We start from the raw sequence: 23077 nt of genomic DNA, 5'->3' as shown, positions 1-23077 counted from the left end.
ATATTGAAATGCGATGACAACTCCTGAACAGTCTTTAGTTTACACAGTGATATTCCAGATCGTGGCCAAAGTACTTTGTGAGACATGAAGAAAATACTCCGTGGCAACAACACACATTTGTGAGGTTTGCAAATACATCGCCACACGACAAAGTTGAGGCTCTAAAACTCAAAATGGCACACAAAAAGTCATTTTTTAAATCTAAATGAACAGCTTGAGTGTGTAAATCTGGCTTCTTCAAAAATAATCTGAATCTGCATGAATTTAAAATTCACTTGAATCACTCCGAGTAGTTTCTCCAGGAATGCTACACAAGACCTTCCTGCTTGCTTCTATTGCGAGGACTGCTCCTGAGAAAGATGGTGGAGGACACGCAGGAAACCTGGCATGCAGAAGTGCAGGGGAAACACGGGAATAGCCGGCATGGAGGGAGGGTTGGGGACACGTGGGCGGGTTGGTGGCATGTTGGCGGGTTGAGGGCACGCGGGCAACCCGGCACGGAGGAGGGGTGGGGGCACGCGGGAGGGTAGGGGGAACGCAGGCAACATGGCACAGGACACGTGACAGACTGGCAAATTTAACAATGGATGAGAATGCTGCAACAAGATGCTGAGGTACAGAAAAGGCACAGAGCACATTAAGAAATATACCATCAGAGATGGGGAATCCCCCACCATTGAATGAAAAAGGTCATACATATTCCAGATAATGAGGGAGGTGAATTGGAAACAAGACACCATTTGGTCATCATCTCGAAAAAGTTGCCCAGGGGTGAGGAATGTAGTAACCAAAAATAATTAAAATCAGATAAGCGGTTTTCCATTTATTACAAAAAACATTTTTTTCAAGATGGCCGCCCCAGTCGGCCATCTTGGATCCGGCCACGCCCAAAATCAATAGGGTTCTTCCTTTTCAGGTGGTACAACGACATGTGTGACCCAAATTTCAAATCGATATGGCAAACAGTTTATGAGTTATCGCACTCACAGCTATAAATGTTGACACCCGGACGGACGGACGGACGACAACAACAATATCCCCCTTCCGCCACGTGGCGGGGGATAAAAATATAAAGTGAAATGTGGGACATGAACAGTTCAGTTGCAAATGATCTGTATCCAATGTGTTAAATTAAAATATCACTTTTGATCCAGGGTTAGTTACCTGGAAAGGGATCCGATTTGCAGATGTAGATACCGGTTCCTTGTTGCCAAGATCATGATTCTGAGGCATCGGCTGCTTTGGGGGGATACTTGTTCCTCGTGCCCAACTTGTGTTCCCAATTGGGGTCGTGGAAGGCAAGACTGGGAAAGCAAGCGCTAATGCTGGGTCACTGCTTCGACGTACATGCAAAGGAGTGGCTGCAACAGAAGATGCAGGTTGATTAAAGTTTGCTTTATGCCTCAAAATATTGAAGCACTCAAACAAACTTGAGACTTCATCCATAAATAAAGGATGAACTATTTTTAAATCGACTTCTCCCAACAGTGAAAGTCGGCAGCTTTGTGCGGAGTGCAGCGACGGAGAGATTGTATTCAATTCCTGGACTGGTCGTTATCAAACGTTCCTCACATTGGAGTTCTGCATTAAATAAAAGGCACTCTAATACCAGTAATATTAAAGCAATATATGTATTTGTATGTTGTCATCAGTAAAAAAGTGTGGTAGATAAAAAGATGAGAAAGGAAATAACTTGCACCAAAAACTTTAACATTTTCACGCCCATCAGTTTCCGTCAATATAATAAAATAAAATATAAACCAGACAGTTGGTGTCAAAGCAACCCAATGCTCGCCTGTTTATACATTTATCGTTTTTAAAAGACGAGTCTAATAATTAATATTTTTTATAAAGCATTGCAGTGAAGTCTGATCCAAATAATTTTAAAGCAATATATGTATTTGTAATCAGTAACAAGAGTGCAAGTGAGCACAATATACGCCCGAACAAGAAGGTATATACAGAATTGTGCTACTACGTGGAAAACAGCAACCACTTTAGATGACAAACGTATGTCCTCCAAGTGTGGACGAACGAACGTACGACGAACACACAGTCTCCACAGTCTGTACCAAATATGAAACGTGAAAGTTGAAAACTTTGAGAGTTAGAGTGCGGACAGGAATGGATGGAAAACAGCATCCTGGTTGCCATGGAAACCACTTTAGATGATGAACGTATGTCGCCACACACCTTCTCCACAGTCTGTTCCTATGTACCAAATATGAAACGTGAAAGTTGAAAACTTTGGGAGTTACAGTGCGGACAGGAACGGATGGACGGACGGACGGACGGACGACAGGTATCACATTATACGCCCAGATAGATAGATAGATGTGTGTATATATATATTGTTGTGGTTACCAGATTCGCAAACCACCATTCAGGTCCCTTAGGTGAGGTATCTCGGTAAGTACATGTGTAGTTAGGCCCGAACCCGTTGTCTAGTGGGAATACATGTCATTTATGCGAGCTGCGACTCTTCAGGATAGCCGTTTTTCTTTTACTATCTTTATTTTGGACCAATCGCCATCACCACAACCACAACATCAACCACCAACCACAACACCGCTTCACCACAACCGCCACGACCTTCACGTCACACCTCGCAACCGTAGCATCGCCACCGTTCTTGCCCCGCTGTGGGTACCGGTGTTGGACTCGTGCAGGGCGCACGTTGAACAGCGTGTACAAAATCACGGATTTTGTGCTTCAAAAACGGATCAAAAACGACACACGCCCACTTTTTGCCGTCCAATCGGTGAGCGAGGGGCGATTTGGCCCCGCCTCCAGAACGATCGATATATGCAAATTTGTGGATCAAAAAGCCTTCACGCCCACTTTTTCTCGGGCCAATGGGGAGCGAGGTGAAAGGTCAAAGGGAGGGGGTCAAAGGCGAAGCTACGGGGGGGATAAAAGGACGGTGTTTGTCAGTCAGCGGAGAGAGAAGAGTGTGGAAGTCTGGAGCCCGAAGCCTGCAGTAGCTGGAGAAGCTGAAGAGAGTCGAACGAGGAGAGCCCAAAGAAGAGTCCAGGGTGAAGAGTCCAGAGGCGGAGAGGCGGCAGCGGCGAAGGCAGACGAGGGGGTGCTCGCGACGGTGCCGGGAGCTGCACGCCCGAGGAAGGCCGGCAGCGCGACCTGGCCGAGGTGGAGACGCACACCAGGGATAATAAAGATCCTCTATACCCCGAGCATCAGCAACCCCCTCCTGTTTCCCCCCGCGCTGAGATAGTGCGACCAAGGGGGCCCCGTTCCCACCCCCTACCAGACACCGTCCACGAGGCCCGCGGGTTGCGGCGCCATCGCCGCTCCGCGTCTCATCACCAGACGGGTAGGCGCGACCCGATCTCGGCCTCAGGCCCGCCTCATTCTTGAGGGTATTCTTTCCTTGGTTTTGGGTATGTGTTGTCGGCGCCGTCTGTGAAGTAGAATTGTATAAGTGTTGCCGTGTGCTCGGTAGTCGGTATTAGCTCTGCACTGTGTTTTCACTTTTATATTTGCTTTTTGTGTAAATGGAATTGTGTTTTCTTTTTTTTGTGTGCATTTGGTGGAATTGTATTTGTGTGCTTCCCGTGTGCCGCGAATAAACGTGCTTTATTGTTGAACTGTTCTCCCGCTTCGCTTCGTCTTTTCCCCCATTGAACCCTCATCTTGCTTCACGTAAAGGGTTGGTAGTGGGCTGAGTACGCCCGATAATTAATCGAACCGTCGAGGTCGACGATAACACCGCTCGGTTATTCTGATAGTACGGAACGGGTCGCTTAAGTGGCCCGTGTCCGAAGTCGACCTGCGGCGAGGTGCGATCGCCCGGTCTACCCTCCGCGTGGGTACTTAGGTAGGTCGAATTTGGCGAGCAACCCTATCCCACGCGGGGGCTGATTGGCTCGATCGCGGTGAGACCAAAAGGTCCACCCGTGACTGGTTCCCGGCGTTAGTCCGAGAGGGTCACGACTGGATTGTCCGTCCGGTGGGCGACGTGCCGCGATTCGAGTTACGTGGCCGTTCGCACGCCGGCGGGCGCGAAAACCGCAACAATATATATATATCTTCTTCTTCTTCTTTCGGCTGCTCCCGTTAGGGGTCGCCACAGCGGATCATCCGTATGATCCGCATAGTGATTTGGCACATGTTTTACGCCGGATGCCCTTCCTGACGCAACCCGGGTCGCCTCTTACGACACAGGGATATGGTACACCTATTTTAACCGGGGTATACACCGGCCCACTATACTGGTACTCATTTCGCCGACCTCGGAAGGATGACAGGCTGAGTCAACCCCCTGGTGTATTAATTCAGTGGCCCAACGGGGCTTGAACTCAGGACCTTTTGGATCCCAAGCCGCTGCCCTAACCACTGCGCCAACACACCAGGCTAGTGTGTATATATATATATATATATATATATATATATATATATATATATATATATATATATATATATATATATACACACACGTATATATATATATATATATATATATATATATATATATATATATATATATATATATATATATATATACACACATCGGGCATATAAAAAATAGTGTGGTAGATAAAAACATTAGAAAGGAAAAAATAACTTGCACCAAAAACTTTAACATTTTCACGCTCACGCTGACGCTGACGCTCACGCCGGGGGTATTGCTATAGCTCTGTTCTTCGAACAGGCGAGCTAAAAAAGGAAAAGTAAAACTCGTTTCAAATCGAATCGAAAAATTATTTTTTAAAATTAAATCGGACAAAACCAATTGAACCAGGGCGGTGTAATTCGATGGGTCAGACTGCTGCTTAGATCGCTCGAGAATTTTTTCTTTGCTGCAAGTATAATATAACGTCCCATTTTTTTGCTCTTTCAACCAGTGCAAACATAAAAGTTTTTTTTTAATATTGTGGTATTTTTACCACAGGCTCCTGCTGGTTGATTATATATTACACCAGTGAAGCATGTTTGCATACTGCAAGTAATGACTGGTATTCATGTAGGTGCAGACATCTATATATTATTAAAACCCTCATCTTGTGTATATATATACACACACACGAGACGACCCGTGAACTCGTTGGTTTCCTGTTGTGACAGCGGTTGATGAAAAAAAAAATCATTTCAAGAAAAAAAAAAGATAGCTCCAGCGAACTATACCGCTGAGGTTGTTTGCATTGATCAAATTCTTCCGAAGAGTACTTGACTGAATCGGGAATTGATTTTTTTATATTTTTTTTCGTTGCCCGATTTGAATGAAACTTGATACTGCACACCGCAGGCGAATGATGAGTAAGGTGGCCCTAAATTTTTTGCGCTATCGTGTTCCATTTTGGCTGTATTTTGGGAACATACATACATACAAGATGAGAGTTTTAGTAATATATAGATTGCACGAGGACAAGGTTCTCTCTCTCTCTCTCTCGGGTCATCCTTCCCCCTGTCTTTACTATCTGTGGTGTGACTGGATAAGATAATGCGATAAGTCGTTCAAGACAATGTGGGCCCCACGGCCATAAAGTGTACAAAATAATTACTCTGATATGTGCTCCCTCTCCCCAAGACCACCGGCAAAGATAAAAACAGCCCTATGCACCAACTGGGGTCATGCCAATCACAACTGTAGGAGTAGCAGCATGACAGAAAAACAAAACCAAACAAGCACACAAACACACCCATCTGTGAATTATAGAAAGCATTAATCACCTACATCGTACCTTTCACATCAACATAATCACAGCGTGCAAAAACGAGAATGGCGCTCGGTAGAGCACACATCTCCTCCATGCAATACCTGATCCACGAGAACATATCAGGCCCAATATATTTTTGATATATCATGCTAAACAGTACGATATTGTTTTCGGCCCAATCTCTCAATGGTGCAGAATCACTTTAGAGATTAAATAATTATCGTATCCAGATCCGGATCAATAATTCCTTGTCACACACCCAACGTGTCCACCAAATTTCATCCAAATCCGTCCACAACTTTTTGAGATATCATGCTATAAATCATTTTTTGCCCCATCTCTCAATGGTGAAGAATCACTTTAAAAATTCTCGTAGTCGGATCCAGACTCGGATCTTCACCCAAATCTAATCAGTTCGTCATTGTCACACACTCAACCTGTCCACAAAATTTAATCCAGATCTGTCCACATATCCGGTCAAACAAATTTGACCTAAAAAAAAAAAAATTGGCAGTTCAATTCAATGACCAAATATGCAACTCCTTCAAATTTAAAGTGAATCAGATGAAAATTAACAATTTTAGAAATTCAGCCCATGTTCACCTTTTGGTCGATGTTGAGCTAAATAATAATTGGTTGGTTGAATTCAGTGACCTGAAATATAAATCCTCTTCAAATTTCAACTAAATGGGATGAAAATTGAGGATTTTAGAAAGACCACTGTAGTTGTTGACCTTTGGCCTATGTTGACCTTTTGGTCCATGGTGACCGAAAAAAAAAATTGGTTGAATTCAGTGACCTGAAATATAAATACTCTGTAGTTGAAAGACAGACAGACAGACAGAATAACAAAATCGACTGACCAATATACTTGCAAAATTGAAGATTTTTCAAGTAACAAACAAACAGAAAGGGGTGAAAACTTGCCTCGTTCACCTTCGGTGACGGAGGTAAATGTTACCACCTGAAAATTAGTCAGAATTCCTTTGACATTCAAAATGCAAAAGCAAAACATCTCTAATTACATCCAATTAAGGAAAACCCGATTTATAAAAACAGCAATCCTCCAAAAAGGGAGAGTGCAAGAAGCACATGGTAAGCAATCACAACCAGTTTGACAGTGCACCAATACATCAACAAACACACTTGGTGTGTGGAAGTGATACCACTTGAGGAATTGAAAACGGTGTTGTACACCGCTCCTTCATAATTCCATATCCAGGCGATGCACGACGCCATCGTCGGGCACCGATGGAAGGAAGTACTCGGTTTTCACTCCGTTTGTTTTCTTGTTTATCTTTCCTCGATATTTATCAAAACATCCGCTCTTCCACGAGTCTTGACGCCTGAACTTTTTTGTTTCAGGTCATATTTGATTTAAAAAAATGAACAAACAATACATGACATTCAATCAAATGGAGCATACTGGAGCGCAATGCAGAAGGCGTGACTTCAATCTCAGTGGAGGCTGCTTGATCACTCGTGTCTGGCTTGCTTTCTCCATCACTGCCCAGCATTTCCGCTGAGTCATGAAAATACATGCCACTGAAACCTTCAGCAGCTCCATCAACCAGAGGTTGTTTTTCATGATTTATGGCTCTCAGCTGTCCACAAAAAAGGAAACAATCAAGTGAATCAAAAGCGGATGAAGATTCCTCCGGAGTGACAGGGCATACCACATGCATTAAAAGTCATGAACGTGTCGTCATATAGTACGAAATCAAAACCATCAGTTTCTGACTATAGCTCATGCTGTCGATGAGACCAGCCAGTTTGAAACGAGTAAAACAGGTTTGAAACCAAACCTGAAACAAAAAGCTTGCAATATGGACATACCACAAACAACCAAACATACCATTGGGCTCACTCATGTTCGCCTTATTCCATGCTCAAACTGAACAAAAAACATTTTCTTTGTCCCACCTCAAGTCCAAGCACAGCAAGACTTAGCAATTAATTAGAATCATTCAACAATTTTTGTAATAATCTCTTTCACGCCACAACTACCACGATTTACCTACCCAATCCTGGTCATCACAAACATCCTTTACGAGATCATCTCCATCCAGTATTCCACCATCGCGATGCTCCAAGTGTAAGAGAGAAAGCTGCCAATCTGGGTCCTGTAAAAGTCAAAGAAAAGGGAACAATAAAAAAAAAAATGAGATGGCTCTTCAGCATCCAGCAACTCACACCACCCTAATCAACCACAATCACTCAATCTTGTTCAAAAAGAAAGTAGAAAGTATCTCAAAATGCAAAAACCATCTGCGTCAGTTTTTTTTTTTTTTACTCAAACAAAACTTGACGGAAACGACGGTAAAAAAAAAAAACATTGGAAATTTCATCAATTTGTGTTCTTCATATACTCATAATAAAGGTTTGTTGAAGACTTGATGACAAAATGGGGTCTTAATGGGGTCTCTTAAGGCGTATCTTGAGTTACCTCAATGGGGTGTGAAGCCACCATGTTTTTTGGCCTGCTCAACCATGCCTCAACTTTGAACAGGCTGCAACAATTTCTTAACGATAGCTTGTTTTTTTTTTGACTTTCCTCGCTCATATTATCCAATCCCTGTTCATCATAGCTACAAATTGCTGGATACATTGAAATGCTAATAAACGTCCAGACACCAGCGTTCGTGGCTATATTTCATTTCCGCACATGCCATAACCTTGAGAATCTCTTAAAATAAGCCAAATTACAAAATTTCAGCTCCAGAATTGAACTTAGCAGCAGTTCGGACTGCTCTAAAAAAAAAGAAAAAAAAGCATTCATTTGTCCAATCCAGACATTGCTTGGGCATCACTGGGAGGTGTTTAATACGACAGATCATTGCTTGCCAAGCCAGCGGTTCCTTATTAACCGTTTTGTTGGAGTGCTTCCTTGAGTGCTTTAGCCACTTGGCGAGTGCTCTACAATATTCGCACCATCACTGAATACTGCATATCGATCAACTTGAACAAAGGACAGTGCCAATTGCATGCGTTGGCCACGTGTTGTTCTGCGGTACAACAGGCAGTGGCTGGCTCGCTGAAAATGTGAAATTTTATTTTACACAACACTTCCCATTTTTGTACGATCTTCCGTTCCATGACCCGTCACTTCTGCATAGATAAATGTAAACAAACATTTCACGTTTTGTTTTTAAAAGTTTCTTCAACCATTTTGTGGAGTGCTTGATGAAGGCGCTTGGTGCGCGTTTTTCAAGCTTCAATGGCAATATCGCGGTTCGATACCGGAGGAAGGAAGGAAAAATAAATTATATGATCACAATAAGGAAAAAATGTTTTCAGTTGTGAAGTAATGAATCACCACATCACGGCAGGAAAGCCAAGAGGTACGCATGCTCCCTCCAAGCTGTCTCGCCGAGGTATGACTCCTGACCGAGCTATAAACAGTCATCCTGGTGTTTCACAGGGAGGGCGATTCATCATTGTGTGTGCTGTTAAACTGGACGTTACATCTGTCGGAATCCCCCCCTCCCCCATCTCTCTCTCTCAACCCTATCTGGATGGTGGTTAAGGGATGACGGGTTGTATTTGCAAATGTATAAAAAGTGTGTGTGTGTGTGTGTGTGTGTGTGTGTGTGTGTGTGTGTGTGTGTGTGTGTGTGTGTGTGTGTGTGTGTGTGTGTGTGTGTGTGTGTGTGTGTGTGTGTGTGTGTCCTCCATATCTCCGAAACCATGAACGCTAATGGCCTGAAACTTTGCATGCACACGAAGGGGACTCCAGCAGAGTGCACGAGTGAAAATTGAGTGTTTGGATTCATTTAAACACCCTTTTTGAAGACAATAAACAGCCTTATTTAGTTATGCTTTATCAAGGCTTCATCCTTGGTGAGCGCTCGACAATCTTCGATGTTTGTCGACAGCGATACAATTGACATCACAGCGATTACAGTTTTTAAAAATAAAATTACAAACTGACATTCAAGACAAAACAAAGTATTCTTCAACCGTTCCGTTGGTCAGATTCGGTGGTGTAATCATTAGAGCATCTGCTCTGAATCTGGGAGGTCAGCGGTTCGAACTCTGACCGAGTCACACTGAAGACTTGAAGAATGGTATGTCCTGCTTCCTTGGTTGAAGCTCGGCATTTAAAATGACAAACAAACAATGCTGCGAAGGCAATGGCAAACCACCCAGTATAACCCTCGCAAAGAAACTGCTTCGGCAGCACCAACGCTCTTCTTCTTTATCGTGTTCCTGTGTTCACGTTGTTGTGGGGTTGGCCGGGGTAAGCTTGGCCCAAGTCTTTCACTAACTAGCTCGCCAAACCACTATTTTTCACGAACCAGAATTTGTAACTTGGCCATGTTCACCTTTGAGACCATGAAACCTCGAGATAGACCTTTATGGTGGGGGTCACACTGAAAGTGCAGTGTGTTTGAACACATGAATGTGCCGCAAGAGTAAAATTTCAGTTTTCTCACACAAATGATACACTTCACCAGAGACAAACAAATGAACTCTCTCATCAAACTCTAATAACCTCTGTAATAACTCAAATGTTATAATTAAGCAATAGCTATATGAATGGAGCCAGTTTGCTAGCTAACCAGGTAGTTTACGATATCTGGACATTCAAAACATCTGAAAATAGGGGGTGAAAAAACAAAACAAACAAAAAAAAAAAACCAAGGCTGGGCCGATCTCCCCCAAATTTTGCAAATGTGTTTTCATTTTACCCAGAATAAGGTCATGGACACAAGGAAAAAATAAAATAAACCAATGTCACCCGCAGGGTGACCCGTATCTTGCCAATAGGTGACCACGTGTGACTTCTTTAAGGTCACACTGAGGTGAACAGAGCTGCTATCCACCAGGAGCGACTCCTTGAGGAATATCTGCCTACGAGAGATTCCGATGAGAATCGTTCTACAGAGTAACCATGAAAAATATGCTTTTGCCTCATAACGTCACAAAATGACGTCATAATGTCTCAAGCTTGACATATCTAGAAAGCACTCATCGAGGTGTTCAATTTGAGGTACGACACGATATGGTTCCTAAAACTTGAAAATTTGACCTTGGGGACAAATGTTTGACCTTCGGCGCTAACCATGAAGGTCAAGGCCAATCGCCACCAAAAATTAATCAGCTGAGCGCCAGACCATGAACTAAATTCCCATGAAGTTTGAAGACGATCCGATCAAAATTACTCAAAAAATAAGGGTTTCGTCGACTCCCCTGATTTGCGACAAAGTGACCTTGACCTTTGACCTTCAAAATTTTGTGCACTGAAAGGGACCTCGATAGGCCTCCGATATGCGAAGTTAGAAAAATTTCTAATGATAACTGTGCTCTGCAGAATTTTTTATACTTGCTTACAGACAAACAAACAAACAAAAAAAAACATACAAGCTGACTAACATTACTTGCAAAAACTTCGTTTTGGCAAGATAATAAAATCCCACCCCCTTTCCTTGCGAGAGGAAATGGGATACAACTTATGATTTTTGCCTGATCACCAAATTTTTGCATGGTGTTGGTGGTACCCAGGGCCAGGGCACGCACGCACGCACATCCCCTCCCCCCTCCTTCCCAAGGGTGGTGAGGAAGACTACTTATGATTTTCACCTGTACACATATCACAGTGCAAGTGGTTTACTGACCCTTGCTGCAGACAGGGGGGATTATTAAACATAGAACAAACTGTATTTGCCCCACCTCCCCCAACTATCCTTCCACCCTGCCCCCAGGCTGCCATCAAAGGGAGTGGGATTTTCCTATAAAACAAATACATAGACTCATTCATCTATTTTTACACTTGTTATTCATACCCATTTCATGTATTGTGAGTTATCAATCAAGATAAGGGTTCTTGTGAAATCTGGCTTGAAAGTCATCAAATGAAAAGACAAAAATAGAAACATTAAAAAAAAATAATACTAATAAACTATAAGGCCACTCGGGAGAGCGCATACCTCATCCATGAGACCATATCGGGACCAATACATTTTTGAAATATCATGCTATACAGCACTATATCGTATTTAGTCATATCTCTCAATGGTGAAGAATCACTTTAATAATTAAATAATTCTCGTATCCAGATCGAGATTCGGCTCTTCACCAAAATCTTATCAGTTCTTCCTTGTCACACACTCAACCTGTCCACCAAGTTTCGTACAAATCCGTCCCAAACTTTTTGAGATATCGTGCAATACATCGTTTTTGGCCCCATGTCTGAATGGTGAAGAATTACTTAAACTTTCGTCGTCGGATCTGGATCTGGATCTTCACTAAAATCGAATCAGTTCATCCTCGTCTCACACACCCCAACCTGTCCACGAAATGTTATCTGGATCCGTCCACAACCTTTTGAGATAGCCTGCACACAAACAAACAAACAAAGACGTAAAGGGGTGAAAACATAACCTCCTTCACCTTCGGTGGCAGAGGTAAAAAATAATTTAAAAATAAAACATCCAAATCAGAGTAAATAAACATATGGAACACCCTGTGCAGTACAACTTAATGATTACGTATTACAGAGCTCCAGGAACACAAAACCACTGATGATGGAAAGTACATTGCAAGCTCAACATGTCAACGACTCCGTGGCTTCCTCGATGATAGGTGGACTTGTCCTCATTTGTAATGAGACATCAAAAAGTTGGGATGCAGCGAGATGGAAACGGCATGCGCACATACTGGTGGCGAGGGTGGGAGGCAGCGTGATTTGACGCCTCCCTCTCGCCTGGGACAGAAAGTACCGAGGTCTGCATCAAATAGAACAATTTTGAAGAAAGGTAGTGAAGACAGAGGTGAAAACAGCAGCTTCGATGGGAAGAGATGTGCATGAGTGCCTGGTATCATACCGTTCGACATGCATTTGTGACGTGGCCCAGACCTGCAGTTTGGTGGCACTTGGTGACTCTGTGCAGCCGGCAGAGAAGGCCCGAGCTTTGGAGAACTCTCTCTTGCAAATTTCCGCTTGTTTGATGAGAGAGATCGAGTTTTGTGGGATTGACGACCGCGCCGAATACAACTTTGATGCGAGTGAGAACCGAGCTGTGGATTGCAGCCTTGGTGAGCCAGTGTACCACGCACATGGTGCCTGGAATCGTGCTTATCGACATGCGTTTCGGACGTGGCCTGATCTTGCAGGTTGTTGGGTTTTGCTTACTCTACCCCATTGAGGAAGGAAGAGATCAAGACCGGGCATACCCCGGAGGCCACGCGGGATTTGCATGTGTCTACGTCATCGCCACTTCAGGGATGGAGGTGGAAACATAGCACGGATAAGGAAACTGCTTGGTCGATGAGTCGTGGTTCCTTGCTGGGGTGAAGATGGATGCTTCAGGACCAGGGAAAGCTCCGTTAAATGGAGCACGGATTAGGAGATGGCTTGCGCCATGAGTTGGCTTTATGCCTTGGTGGAAACATAGCACGGATAAGGAAACTGCTTGGTTGATGAGCCATGGCTCCTTGCTGGGGTGGAGATGGAGGACTAGGAAAGGCTCCAGTCAGTCTTAGAAACTCTCGAGAAGAGATGACGACCGGTGGCGGAGGCACGTGTGTACGTGTTACGTGCATATGCACACACACAGAAGAGCAGTGTGACCTGGAGGAAAAGATGGCCAACAAAATAGAGGAGATGGGACTGATACCACTCAGAGAAAGACCACTATACAAAAAGACAAGAATACTGGTGAGCAGAACCAACACAGCAGAAAAATCCTACCAAGGTCAGCTGGATTGACAGAAATCAACCCTGACCTTTGCAGCAGCATTGCTCATTCAAGAAAAAGTGACAGGCAAACATTGCCACAAAAAATAAACCAGGCCCTGTGGACAAAGACCAAGTGCCACCATGGAAATGGAGACCAATCCATCCATCCATTGGGACCATACTCTGTGCAGAGCGTTGGTGCTACTTAAGCAGTCTCCTTGGCTATTGGGAACAATTCTGGACGGGTCGCCACTCCGACACAGTATACCAGCAAGCTGGCACTCATTTTGCCGACCTCGGAAGGACAACAGGCAGAATCAACCCCACCTGATATTACGTCAACAGCCGAGTGGGATTTGAATTCAGGATCCCAGGATCCCAAGCCCACCACCTGAACCATTAAGCTAACACCAGGCATACAATGAAACAGAGAGAACAACTGAGAAGGGAAATGGGACAAACACAACAGTTTATGAGAGGAAATAGAAGCCCAAAGCTAGTACAGAGAATTATATATATATATATATATATATATATATATATATATATATATATATATATATATATATATATATATATATATATATATATATATATATATATATATATATATATATATACATACACAGCCGAGGACAAATCCCGAGAGGTGATAGTTGCTCAAAACACTCAAAATGATAGAAAGGAAGATTAAAAAAAATAAAAAAATATATCACGATGAGGTTAACAATGGGAGAAAACAAAGGCAGTTATTTGAAAACAACCCGAAAGGATTCTCCTACAAACTAAGAAAACAAACGCAAAATGCAACAAGTCCCCCCGAAGAAAAATAGACTTCCAAACTTTTGGAAAATAATCTATGAAGACCCAAAAGAACACAAGGAAGCGGATTGGATATATAATCTGGAAAAGAAAAGCATCACCTTGTGGGGGAAAAATTTATATTAATGTATTTTATATTGTAACAAATGGAGTTTCAGAAATGTAACTTTTATGCTGCAAGTTGAATTGGCTGTCATTTCTGGCCAAAAGACTTTTGCCCGAAATGATAAGAAATGTGTTGTTCTGGAGCAGAGTGACCGAGCTGATAAATGAACCTTTGCTTAGAAATGTACGAAGTGGCTTTTCGTCTAAAGGACACGTCTACAGTCTGGGTGAATATCTCCCAACCTCTCTCTCATGAAAGTATAAAATGCTTTGAAAGGTAAATTGTTTCAGTGCAAGCACATGAGGAAGTATAGTATCTCAGTGGCTTGTAACCCTTGGAACTGATCAAGTACCAAGTTAGAATAAAACTCTCTGATGTAATGTAGAAGTGAATTGAATCAGGTTGGTCTAACTGTTAACTAAAGTAAGAATAAATTAAATAGAACCAAATAATATTGCAATCAATGGGGATTCTTAAGTTCATTGTATTAGGGTGAGAAGTGTATAGTGGATAATTAGAAAATAAATTGTTTCACAAGGAAGGACTTGTGTGGACATCAGTTTTATCAGTGTCGATAGGGTTTTTGTAGGATTTTATAACCAAATCGGACAAACGTTAAACTCTGCCTGAAGTCAAATAGGATTCCACAATCGGCCAGTTAGAATCCTTCAGGAGGACAACGATCACAACAAGGTGGGTTAAAAAATCCACGTCAACCTCCTAAAGGATATGCTCACAATGATAATGGATGAAGGGGGAAAAAAAAAATGGCAAACTTTAAAAGTCCAAGCCCAGATCAAATTCCAAATTTCTGGCAAAAGCGACTCAATGCTCTCCACAATCAGTAAGGTCAAGCATTCAACAAACTTATCCAAGGGGAGGAGGTAATGGATGAATAAGCTCACAGTGAGGTGAACACCTTCCTCATCCCAAAATCTGAAGAAACCCAACTACCTTACAAGTATCGACCAACAACATAGTGTTACGAATTTGGAAGCCTTGTGCACACAGACAGCCGTTTTGATTTTGATAAGTATGTGTTTCTAGTTAGGGTCCCGTCCCTGGTCTAATGGGAATTAAATGTTCATGCGCTGCGGAGTTATTTTGATAGTCAGGGTTTTCTTTTATTTTTACATGAACGACAACTACAACAACACACCTGCCTTCGCTTCCTCCCACTATCCTCCACCGGCACCATTGCACGCGTGCGTGTCAGCACGTACGTGGGCGAAGCCCACGCAGGACCATGTTACTCTCCTTGTTTGAAGGGCGGGACCATGTTACTCTCCTTGTTTGAAGAGCGGTCCGCCTCGACGGCCGTCACACCGCTCCGGTACAATCAGCGGACTTGGCGCCCCTTTCAGCCATTCACAGGGGTGACGAGCAAATTGCGTGCCAAAAGCATCCAGTGAGGGAGAGCAGGTAGCGAGGAGGCGTTCCACCCCCACCCCCCCCCCCGGACAAGTGGCAATAAGGTTGCGGCGCGATCGTAACAATTTTTGTGGTTGTGGGGAGATTTTTGTGGGGAGAGCGTGGTTGTCGGGACGAGCGCAAGAAAAACAAGGATAATTGCGTTTGGTCTGCTCGAGCACTGAACGCATCTCTCGACGCTGGTCGCATCTTGCGGCGTTTCTTCTGCTCTCGTATCGTCACCGACGTTGAATTGCTCTGGTCTGCTGGAGCGCAGGTCACATCTCGACAATGCTCTGGTCTGCTGGAGCGCGGGTCGCACCTCGTCGACGCTGGTCGCCTCTCGTCGACGCTGGGATGGTCGCCTCTCGTCGACACTGGGATGGTCGCATCTCCTTGGCGCTGGGCTGGTCGCATCTCGACGCCGGTCCGGTTCGCTCGTCTCGGCCAAACCGCACGAGGCGAGAAGGTCCATTTTTCTTTCTGGGTATCTGTGTGTGTCCGTGGGGCCCCATCTTTAAGTAGAAACTGGATAAGTACTTTGCTTGTACATTCCATTTCATTTCTTATAATCGGATAACTCTGCTGCTTGCGTGCTCCCCCCCACCCCCTTCCCCCTTCCCCCCATTATAAATAAATCCCCTGTTAAATGTTTCAGCTCGTTTCTGTGTTTCTTTCATTGTCTTAACATAGTGCGTGTTGGGAAATTTGGGAAGCGGCAAATTGTACATTTGGACTGACGGGACCTCGGTAACCATCCTCTCGGGTTACGCACGGTTCGAGCACAAATACGGCTCGTCCCGTACGAGTGCCGTCGAGGGTGTGAATCCTCGGTAGCTCGCCACGTGGGCCTCAAGGTATTTTGAAGTTTTGCAAATAACCCTGTCCCACGTGGTTGATTTATTGACGATTCACGGTCCTGTAAGGGACCCGTACCTATGAGTTTTCCGAAAGGTACGATCTAGATTCCGGGTGTTCGGTAGAGTCAACCCTACTGCTCCACCTAGCGGTCGTGCTCGCAACCAACGCCCGGCTCCACAACAATATAAACTTCTGACAGGACAAAAAAAAAAAAAATAAAACAGAAATTATATGCAATCACCCAACACGATGTAAAAGAGGTTGAGCTATGGAACAATAGCCCACCCATTACTAAAGGCCATACTCCAAAATCGTAAAACCAGAATAACCAAATTGTCCACAGCCTGGATGGACTACAAAAAGTTTTTGATAGTGCTCCACCATTCATGGATGATACAATGCATGTAATTGTACAAGATCAACACCCAAACAATCAAACTGATGAAGAAAGCAATGGAGCTGTGGAACACCACATTGACAATTCAACACTTGGAAGTAAAAAAAAAAAAAAAAAAAAAAAAAAAAAAAATCGAAATACCAGGAATGAAGCTATGTCACGGGATTTTCCAGGGAGATAGCCTTTCGCCCCTCCTGTTTTGTCTGGCCCTGACACCACTGAGCAAGGACATGGATACACCCCAACATCCAATAAGAGAACTTCCGAAGAGATAGGAAAGGTGACACATCTACTGCAGATGGATGATCTAAAGCTCTGCACCATTTGATGAAAAATTGGTGGAACAACTGAAATTAGTGAATCGATACTCCGACGACATTCAAAAGGAATTTGGTCTCGATAGGTTTACCAAGTGCATATTGGTACAGGGTAAATCAACAAAAAGAGACAACATAACAATCGACTGAGACACAGCACAGGATCTAGACAACAAAGCATCATACAAATACCGCTATGTAGTAGAGGGCAACCAAATATTACACAAACGGTTGTGTCAAACAATTGCCAAAGAATACCTGCATTGAACGCGGCTGATCCTGAAAACGTACCTCTCTCCAACAAACAAAATCAAAGCCATAAACCAACTAACAATACCAGTGTTTCAATACAGCTAAATAATAATAAAGCGGCCACAAAAAGAAATGAACAAACTAAATATCGAAACGAACAAACTGCTCACCATCCACAAAATGTTCTACAAAAATCAACGCATCCCGAGAACGTACCTGCCGAAATGAGGAGGTTGCGGCCTGATGGAACTCAACCAAGTGCACAGAATGACAACTGTCGGACAGGCTGAGTACAGAATCCAATTTGTATGCAAACACAAAAGCAGAAAACCAGAAAAGGTATCCCTAGCCCACTTCGCAAAAAAATTTCCAAAGACAGGTGCAAAAGGAAAGTGTCACGCACGAAACCGAAACAGCAATGAATACGGCCCCAACGATTGATAAATGAAGAGACATGCCGGTAGGCGACATGGGTGGTCGCTACATAATTGCATACTAGTCATACAGTTTTTGACGGATCGGGCTGAAAATTTTTGACAAAGAGGTTGATTATAGTGCGCATAAAAGCGCGGTAGCCGATTTTTGAAAAAATTGTTTTTTTTTAGGATTTTTCAAAAATTTCAAAGTCCCGTTGCTGAGCAACGGCAGCGTCAATAGCAACGGTGCTCAAAAGCATACAACTAGATCCTGGTATGAACCTACCTGTCAAGTTTCATCAAAATCGGTTGACTCATCTGGCCTCCATAGCTGTCCATTACATACAAACAAACATACACACAGACGGAAAAACTGAGAATAAGGGTAGTCGAGCAGCGACCACCCAACAAAAGAAAAATTGAAGTGAAATATCAACAGATATTCACTGACAACTGGGAAAACGACAAAAGAGCAGGAAGATTAAAATATATTTATATATAGCCCCATGGGATGGATATTTCCCCAACAGGTGTGGTGAAAATGAGGGACGAGGGGGAAGAGGCTATGGCCCTCCTCCCTTAAGTGGTATGATCATCGGGAGCATAACTTAAGTTAACGGCATGGTCCTTGTATTTCATGAAGAGTTTGGTGGCAATCTGGCTGTCGGTTTCTGAGATTTTAAAATAAATTACCCGAAGAAGAGGTGAAATTCCCCTTTTTAGCCTCTTACAGGGGGAAGATTCGGATGTGGAGCACAACCACATACAATGCCTAAAGAAAGTCTACAACCCCTGACAAAATTCTCACCTTTTGTTTCCGTATATCCTGGAATTAAATTGCATTAACTCAGGCTTTTCCCACCTATATTTATACATCGTAACCCACAACTTCCGCATGAAAAATAAATTTTACAAATTTCAGAAAAAATAATTAAATATACAAAAATAGAATACCTTGGTTGGATGATTGTCCACCCCCTCTGAGTTATACTTGGTGGAAACACCTTTGACAACAATTACAGCTGTGAGTCTGTTGGGATAGGTCTCTACCAACTTTACACACCTTGATTGGGCAATATTTGCCCATTCTTCTGTACAAAACTGTTCAAGCTCAGTCAAAGTTTCATGTGGAGTTGTGATGAACAGCAATCTTCAAATCATGCCACAGATTGTTGATGGAATTTAGGTCGTGGCTCTGACTGGGCCACTCAAGGACGTTTCTCTTTTTGTTCCTGAGCCACACCAGTATAGCTTTGGCTGTGTGCTTCATGTTGTCATGCTGAAAGGTGAACTTCCGTCCCAATTTCAGCTTTCTTGCAGAAGGCAGCAGGTTTTCCTCTGGAATGTTTTGTATTTTGTTCCATCCATTTTCCCTTATATTGTGACAAGTGCCCCAATCCCTGCTGATGAGAAACATCCCCATAACATTATGCTGCCACCACCATGCTTCAAAGTAGGGATGGTGTTCTTTGGGTGATGTGCTGTGTTGGGTTTGCACCAAAAGTAACATTTTGCATTTAAGCCAAAAAGTTCCATCTTGGTTTCATCAGACCACAAAACGTTTTGCCACATGGCGTCATAATCTCTGGAAGGTTTTTTGGTTTTTTTTGCATACCTCAAACGGGACTCAAGGTGGGCTTTTTTGAGTAATGGCTTCCTTCAGGACACCCAACCGTGCAGGCCAGACTTGTGAAGTGCTTGGCATATTGTTGTCACATGCACACAGTGACCAGTCTTTACCATAAAGGCATGTAGCCCTTTCAAAGTTGCCAATGGCCTCTGTGTGGCTTCTCTGATCAGTCTCCTCCTTACTTGGTCATCCAGTTTGGAGAGACAGCCTGATCAAGACAGGGTCTTTGTGGTACCATATGCCTTCCACTTCTTAATGATTATCTTGACTGTGCTCCAAGGGATAGTCAAGGCCTTTGAAATATTTTACACCCATCCCCTGATCTGCACCTTTCCACAACTTTATCCCAGAGTTCTTTTGAAAGCTCCTTGGGCTCATGGTTGAGTCTTTGCTGTGAAATGCACTACCCAGCAGAGGAAACCTACAGGAACGGCTGATTTTATTCTGAAATATTCAGAATCACTAAAATTTAACACAGGTAGAAACCAATTAACTTGGAGTGTGATTTTGAAGGTGATTGGTAACACCTGAGCTAATTTACAATTGACTTTATAAGTGGGGGGGGGGGGTGGACACATCCAACCAAGATATTTTAGTTTTGTATATTTCATAAATTTTCTGAAATTTGTAGAATTTGATTTTCCCTTGGAAGTTGTGGGTTACGACGTGTCCAAAGCATTTCACAGCAAAGATCAAGGTGGAAAAAGTCTGATTTTGATGCAATTTAATTCCAAGACAGAAGGCAACAAAAGGTGAAAAATTTGAAAGCGGGTATAGACTTTCTATAGGCACTGTAAGACCATACTGTTCTGATGTATCGTACCAAATTTGGTCCATATCGGTAATATAGTTTATGAAGAAAATTAGTTTTCATGAATATTAGGGATTAGAGGAGAGAGGCCATAACCCCCTTTCCAGGGGAGATACAGCCATGGGGAGCACAACCTTAGGCTCGGGCACAATCAAGATGCCACATAGCCAGTTTGGTCTGGATTCAGTTGTCCGTTTCTGAGAAGGTTTTTGAATGAAATTCCAATATTTAGGGCAAATCCCAATTTCACTCCCTTTAAATGAGTAGATCCTGATGGTGAGCACAACACCATGAGACCTTACTGTCCTGATGTATTGTACCAAATTTGGTTTGTATCGCTCAGGTAGTTGTGGAGATGTTTTAGTGAAAATGTGGGATTTGGGGAAGGTGTCTGTAGCCCCTTTCCGGGGGCGATATGACCACGAGGAGCACAACTTAAGGTTATTCTGGATCTGTCTGGTGGCTTCTGAGAAGAAGATATTTTTAAATAAAATACCAATATTTGGGACAAAACCCCACTTATAGGGGGTGCATCAATGGGGATCACAACCTCATGAGACCTTGCTGTCCTGATGTATCAAACCAAATTTGGTCCATAATTGGTCAGGTAGTTTGTGAGATGTTGTTTCTGTCAAATATTAACGGACGGACGGACGGACGGACGGACGCCGGGATCCACTCTGAGCATATTTTGAAGGAAAAACCTACAAAAGAGTTGGACAGATTGGGAATAGACAAAGAAAGCTCATTGGAATGGCGAAGAAGAGGTCAGCTCAACTGGGAGGGAGAACGAATAATTATAAATGCGCAAGACCAAGCACACAACATGAATGGTTTTGAGAAAATGACAGGACAGTCAATCGGACAAGTGGAGGTTCCACAAGGTAGAAATAAAGTCCGAGCCACCTCCTCTCGGCATTTCAAAATACATGTCAGAACAGCTGTACACACAAAGGCACAACAAGGTATGTAGAGTAATCCACTGGCACATCTGCAGAAATTTCAATATCTCATTTCCACAAAACGCATGGAAACACAAACCAAAAGGAATCATTGAGCATCGAACAAAGCATTGCGACCGGAAACAAAGCGTGGAACAAAGGAAAATAGAAAAAAAAATCGTGGGACAAAGGAACATAGAAAACAAAGCGTGGGACAAAGGAACATAGAAAAACATAGCATGGGACAAAGGAACATAGAAAACAAAGCGTTGGACAAAGGAACATAGAAACAAAGCGTGGGACAAAGGAACATAGAAACAAAGCGTGGGACAAAGGAACATAGAAAACAAAGCGTGGGACAAAGGAACATAGAAAACAAAGCGTGGGACAAAGGAACATAGAAAACAAAGCAATGCCACCGGATAGAGTACTTAGCTATCTGGGGTCAGTGATGATCCTCATAAAGGCCCAGTCACACCTTGACGTTTTAGCCGGCTTATGCCGATTTTTGGAAAATTTGTGTAAAACGCTGGTACACGTCGAATACGTTATGGGTAAGTTTTGATAACATTGAGAGCACGCTGAAAAACACTGCCATACGTCGTAGTACGCTGGCTTTAAACGTTGTACTTTTTGGTTGTCCTCGAATTTTCCATGCTTGAAATTTTAAGACTTATGCCAGCGTATGACTCACACGTTCCGCATAACGCTGGCCATAAGTTGTAGCCACGTCATGCGATCATTGACACACGCTACTTGTAAGTTACTCAGAAGCCGAAACACGTCGAGGTAATGTTTAGCGTACCCGAAACTTATTTCTAACCTATGAGTAACGTGTTGTACGCACGATATGCGAATGTTGACACACGTCGACAAAAGTTACTTGTAAGGTACTCATAAGTCGAAACACTCAAGGTAATGGTTAGCGTCAGTGTTCCAGACTCCATGGTTTTTTTTTTCTTTTCTTCGGTATGACGGTGATGTTGACACTTCGATTTGTGGTGCAGTTATAATATAATATAATTAATAGGCTGCCGCTCAACGATTTAAATCATAACCGCACTAGGAATCGAAGTGTCAACATGACCGTCATGCTGAAAAAAAAAACAACAAAAAAACCCATGGAGTCTGGAACACTGACGCTAACCATTACCTTGAGTGTTTTGATTTATGAGTAACTTACAAGTAACTTTTGTCGACGTGTGCCAACGTTCGCATATTGTGCGTACAACTTATTCCCATCGCATGCGGAACGTGTCTCAGACTGCAAGTACGTTGTAAAATGTTTAACATGTTTATAATAACAAGACGTACTCCACTTAATAAGACGTATGATAGCGTACTTTAGCGTTCTATTCACGTATACCAAACTTACCCATACCGTATTGGACGTGCCCCCAGCGTTTTAGACGCATTTTTCAGAGGTCGGCATACGCTGGCAAGATCGCCAAGGTGTAACTGTGATGTTGACACTTCCATTTCTGCGGCGGTTATGATTTGAATCGGTGTGCGGCAGCCTTTTGATAAGCTACGTCACGTCATCGTCGGCGATACGTGCAGCGCTATGCATAAGTTATACCATCGTTGGGCATAAGTTGTGAACGCCGACAACAGGTTCAGCATTCGTTGGTATAAGTTATCTATAACACAACGAAACGTTCTGTGTCCGTTACCAATGCGTTCTACATAAGACCAACTCGTTATGAATACGTCCGAATCTTAAAAAAAAAAAACATCAAAAGTTCAACGTAAGCCAGC

At 43.1% G+C, this 23077-nt stretch overlaps 1 protein-coding gene across 5 annotated transcripts in view; it reads right to left on the bottom strand.

The window, feature by feature from the left end:
- Positions 1-23077, bottom strand: part of LOC147024223 (partitioning defective 3 homolog) — a 206709-nt gene that overhangs the window by 181707 nt on the left and 1925 nt on the right. For 4 of the 5 annotated variants that reach the window (XM_085883900.1, XM_085883899.1, XM_085883898.1 and 1 more), the window contains exons 2-4: positions 7697-7798; positions 7102-7279; positions 1165-1361 (exon numbers count right to left, since the gene is read on the bottom strand). In XM_085883900.1, the coding sequence (XP_085740026.1) occupies positions 1165-1361; positions 7102-7279; positions 7697-7798 (477 nt within the window). Of the gene's footprint in view, positions 1-1164; positions 1362-7101; positions 7280-7696; positions 7799-23077 lie in introns of those variants that run through there. The other variant, XM_085883902.1, reaches the window with a different exon arrangement.

This window comes from Eptatretus burgeri, chromosome 6, assembly GCF_056783735.1.
Source record: "Eptatretus burgeri isolate ZD-2024b chromosome 6, Ebu_testis_v1, whole genome shotgun sequence".
NCBI lineage: Eukaryota > Metazoa > Chordata > Myxini > Myxiniformes > Myxinidae > Eptatretus > Eptatretus burgeri.
Note: the sequence above shows the minus strand (reverse complement) of the source record. Positions and strands in the feature narration are given on the sequence as shown.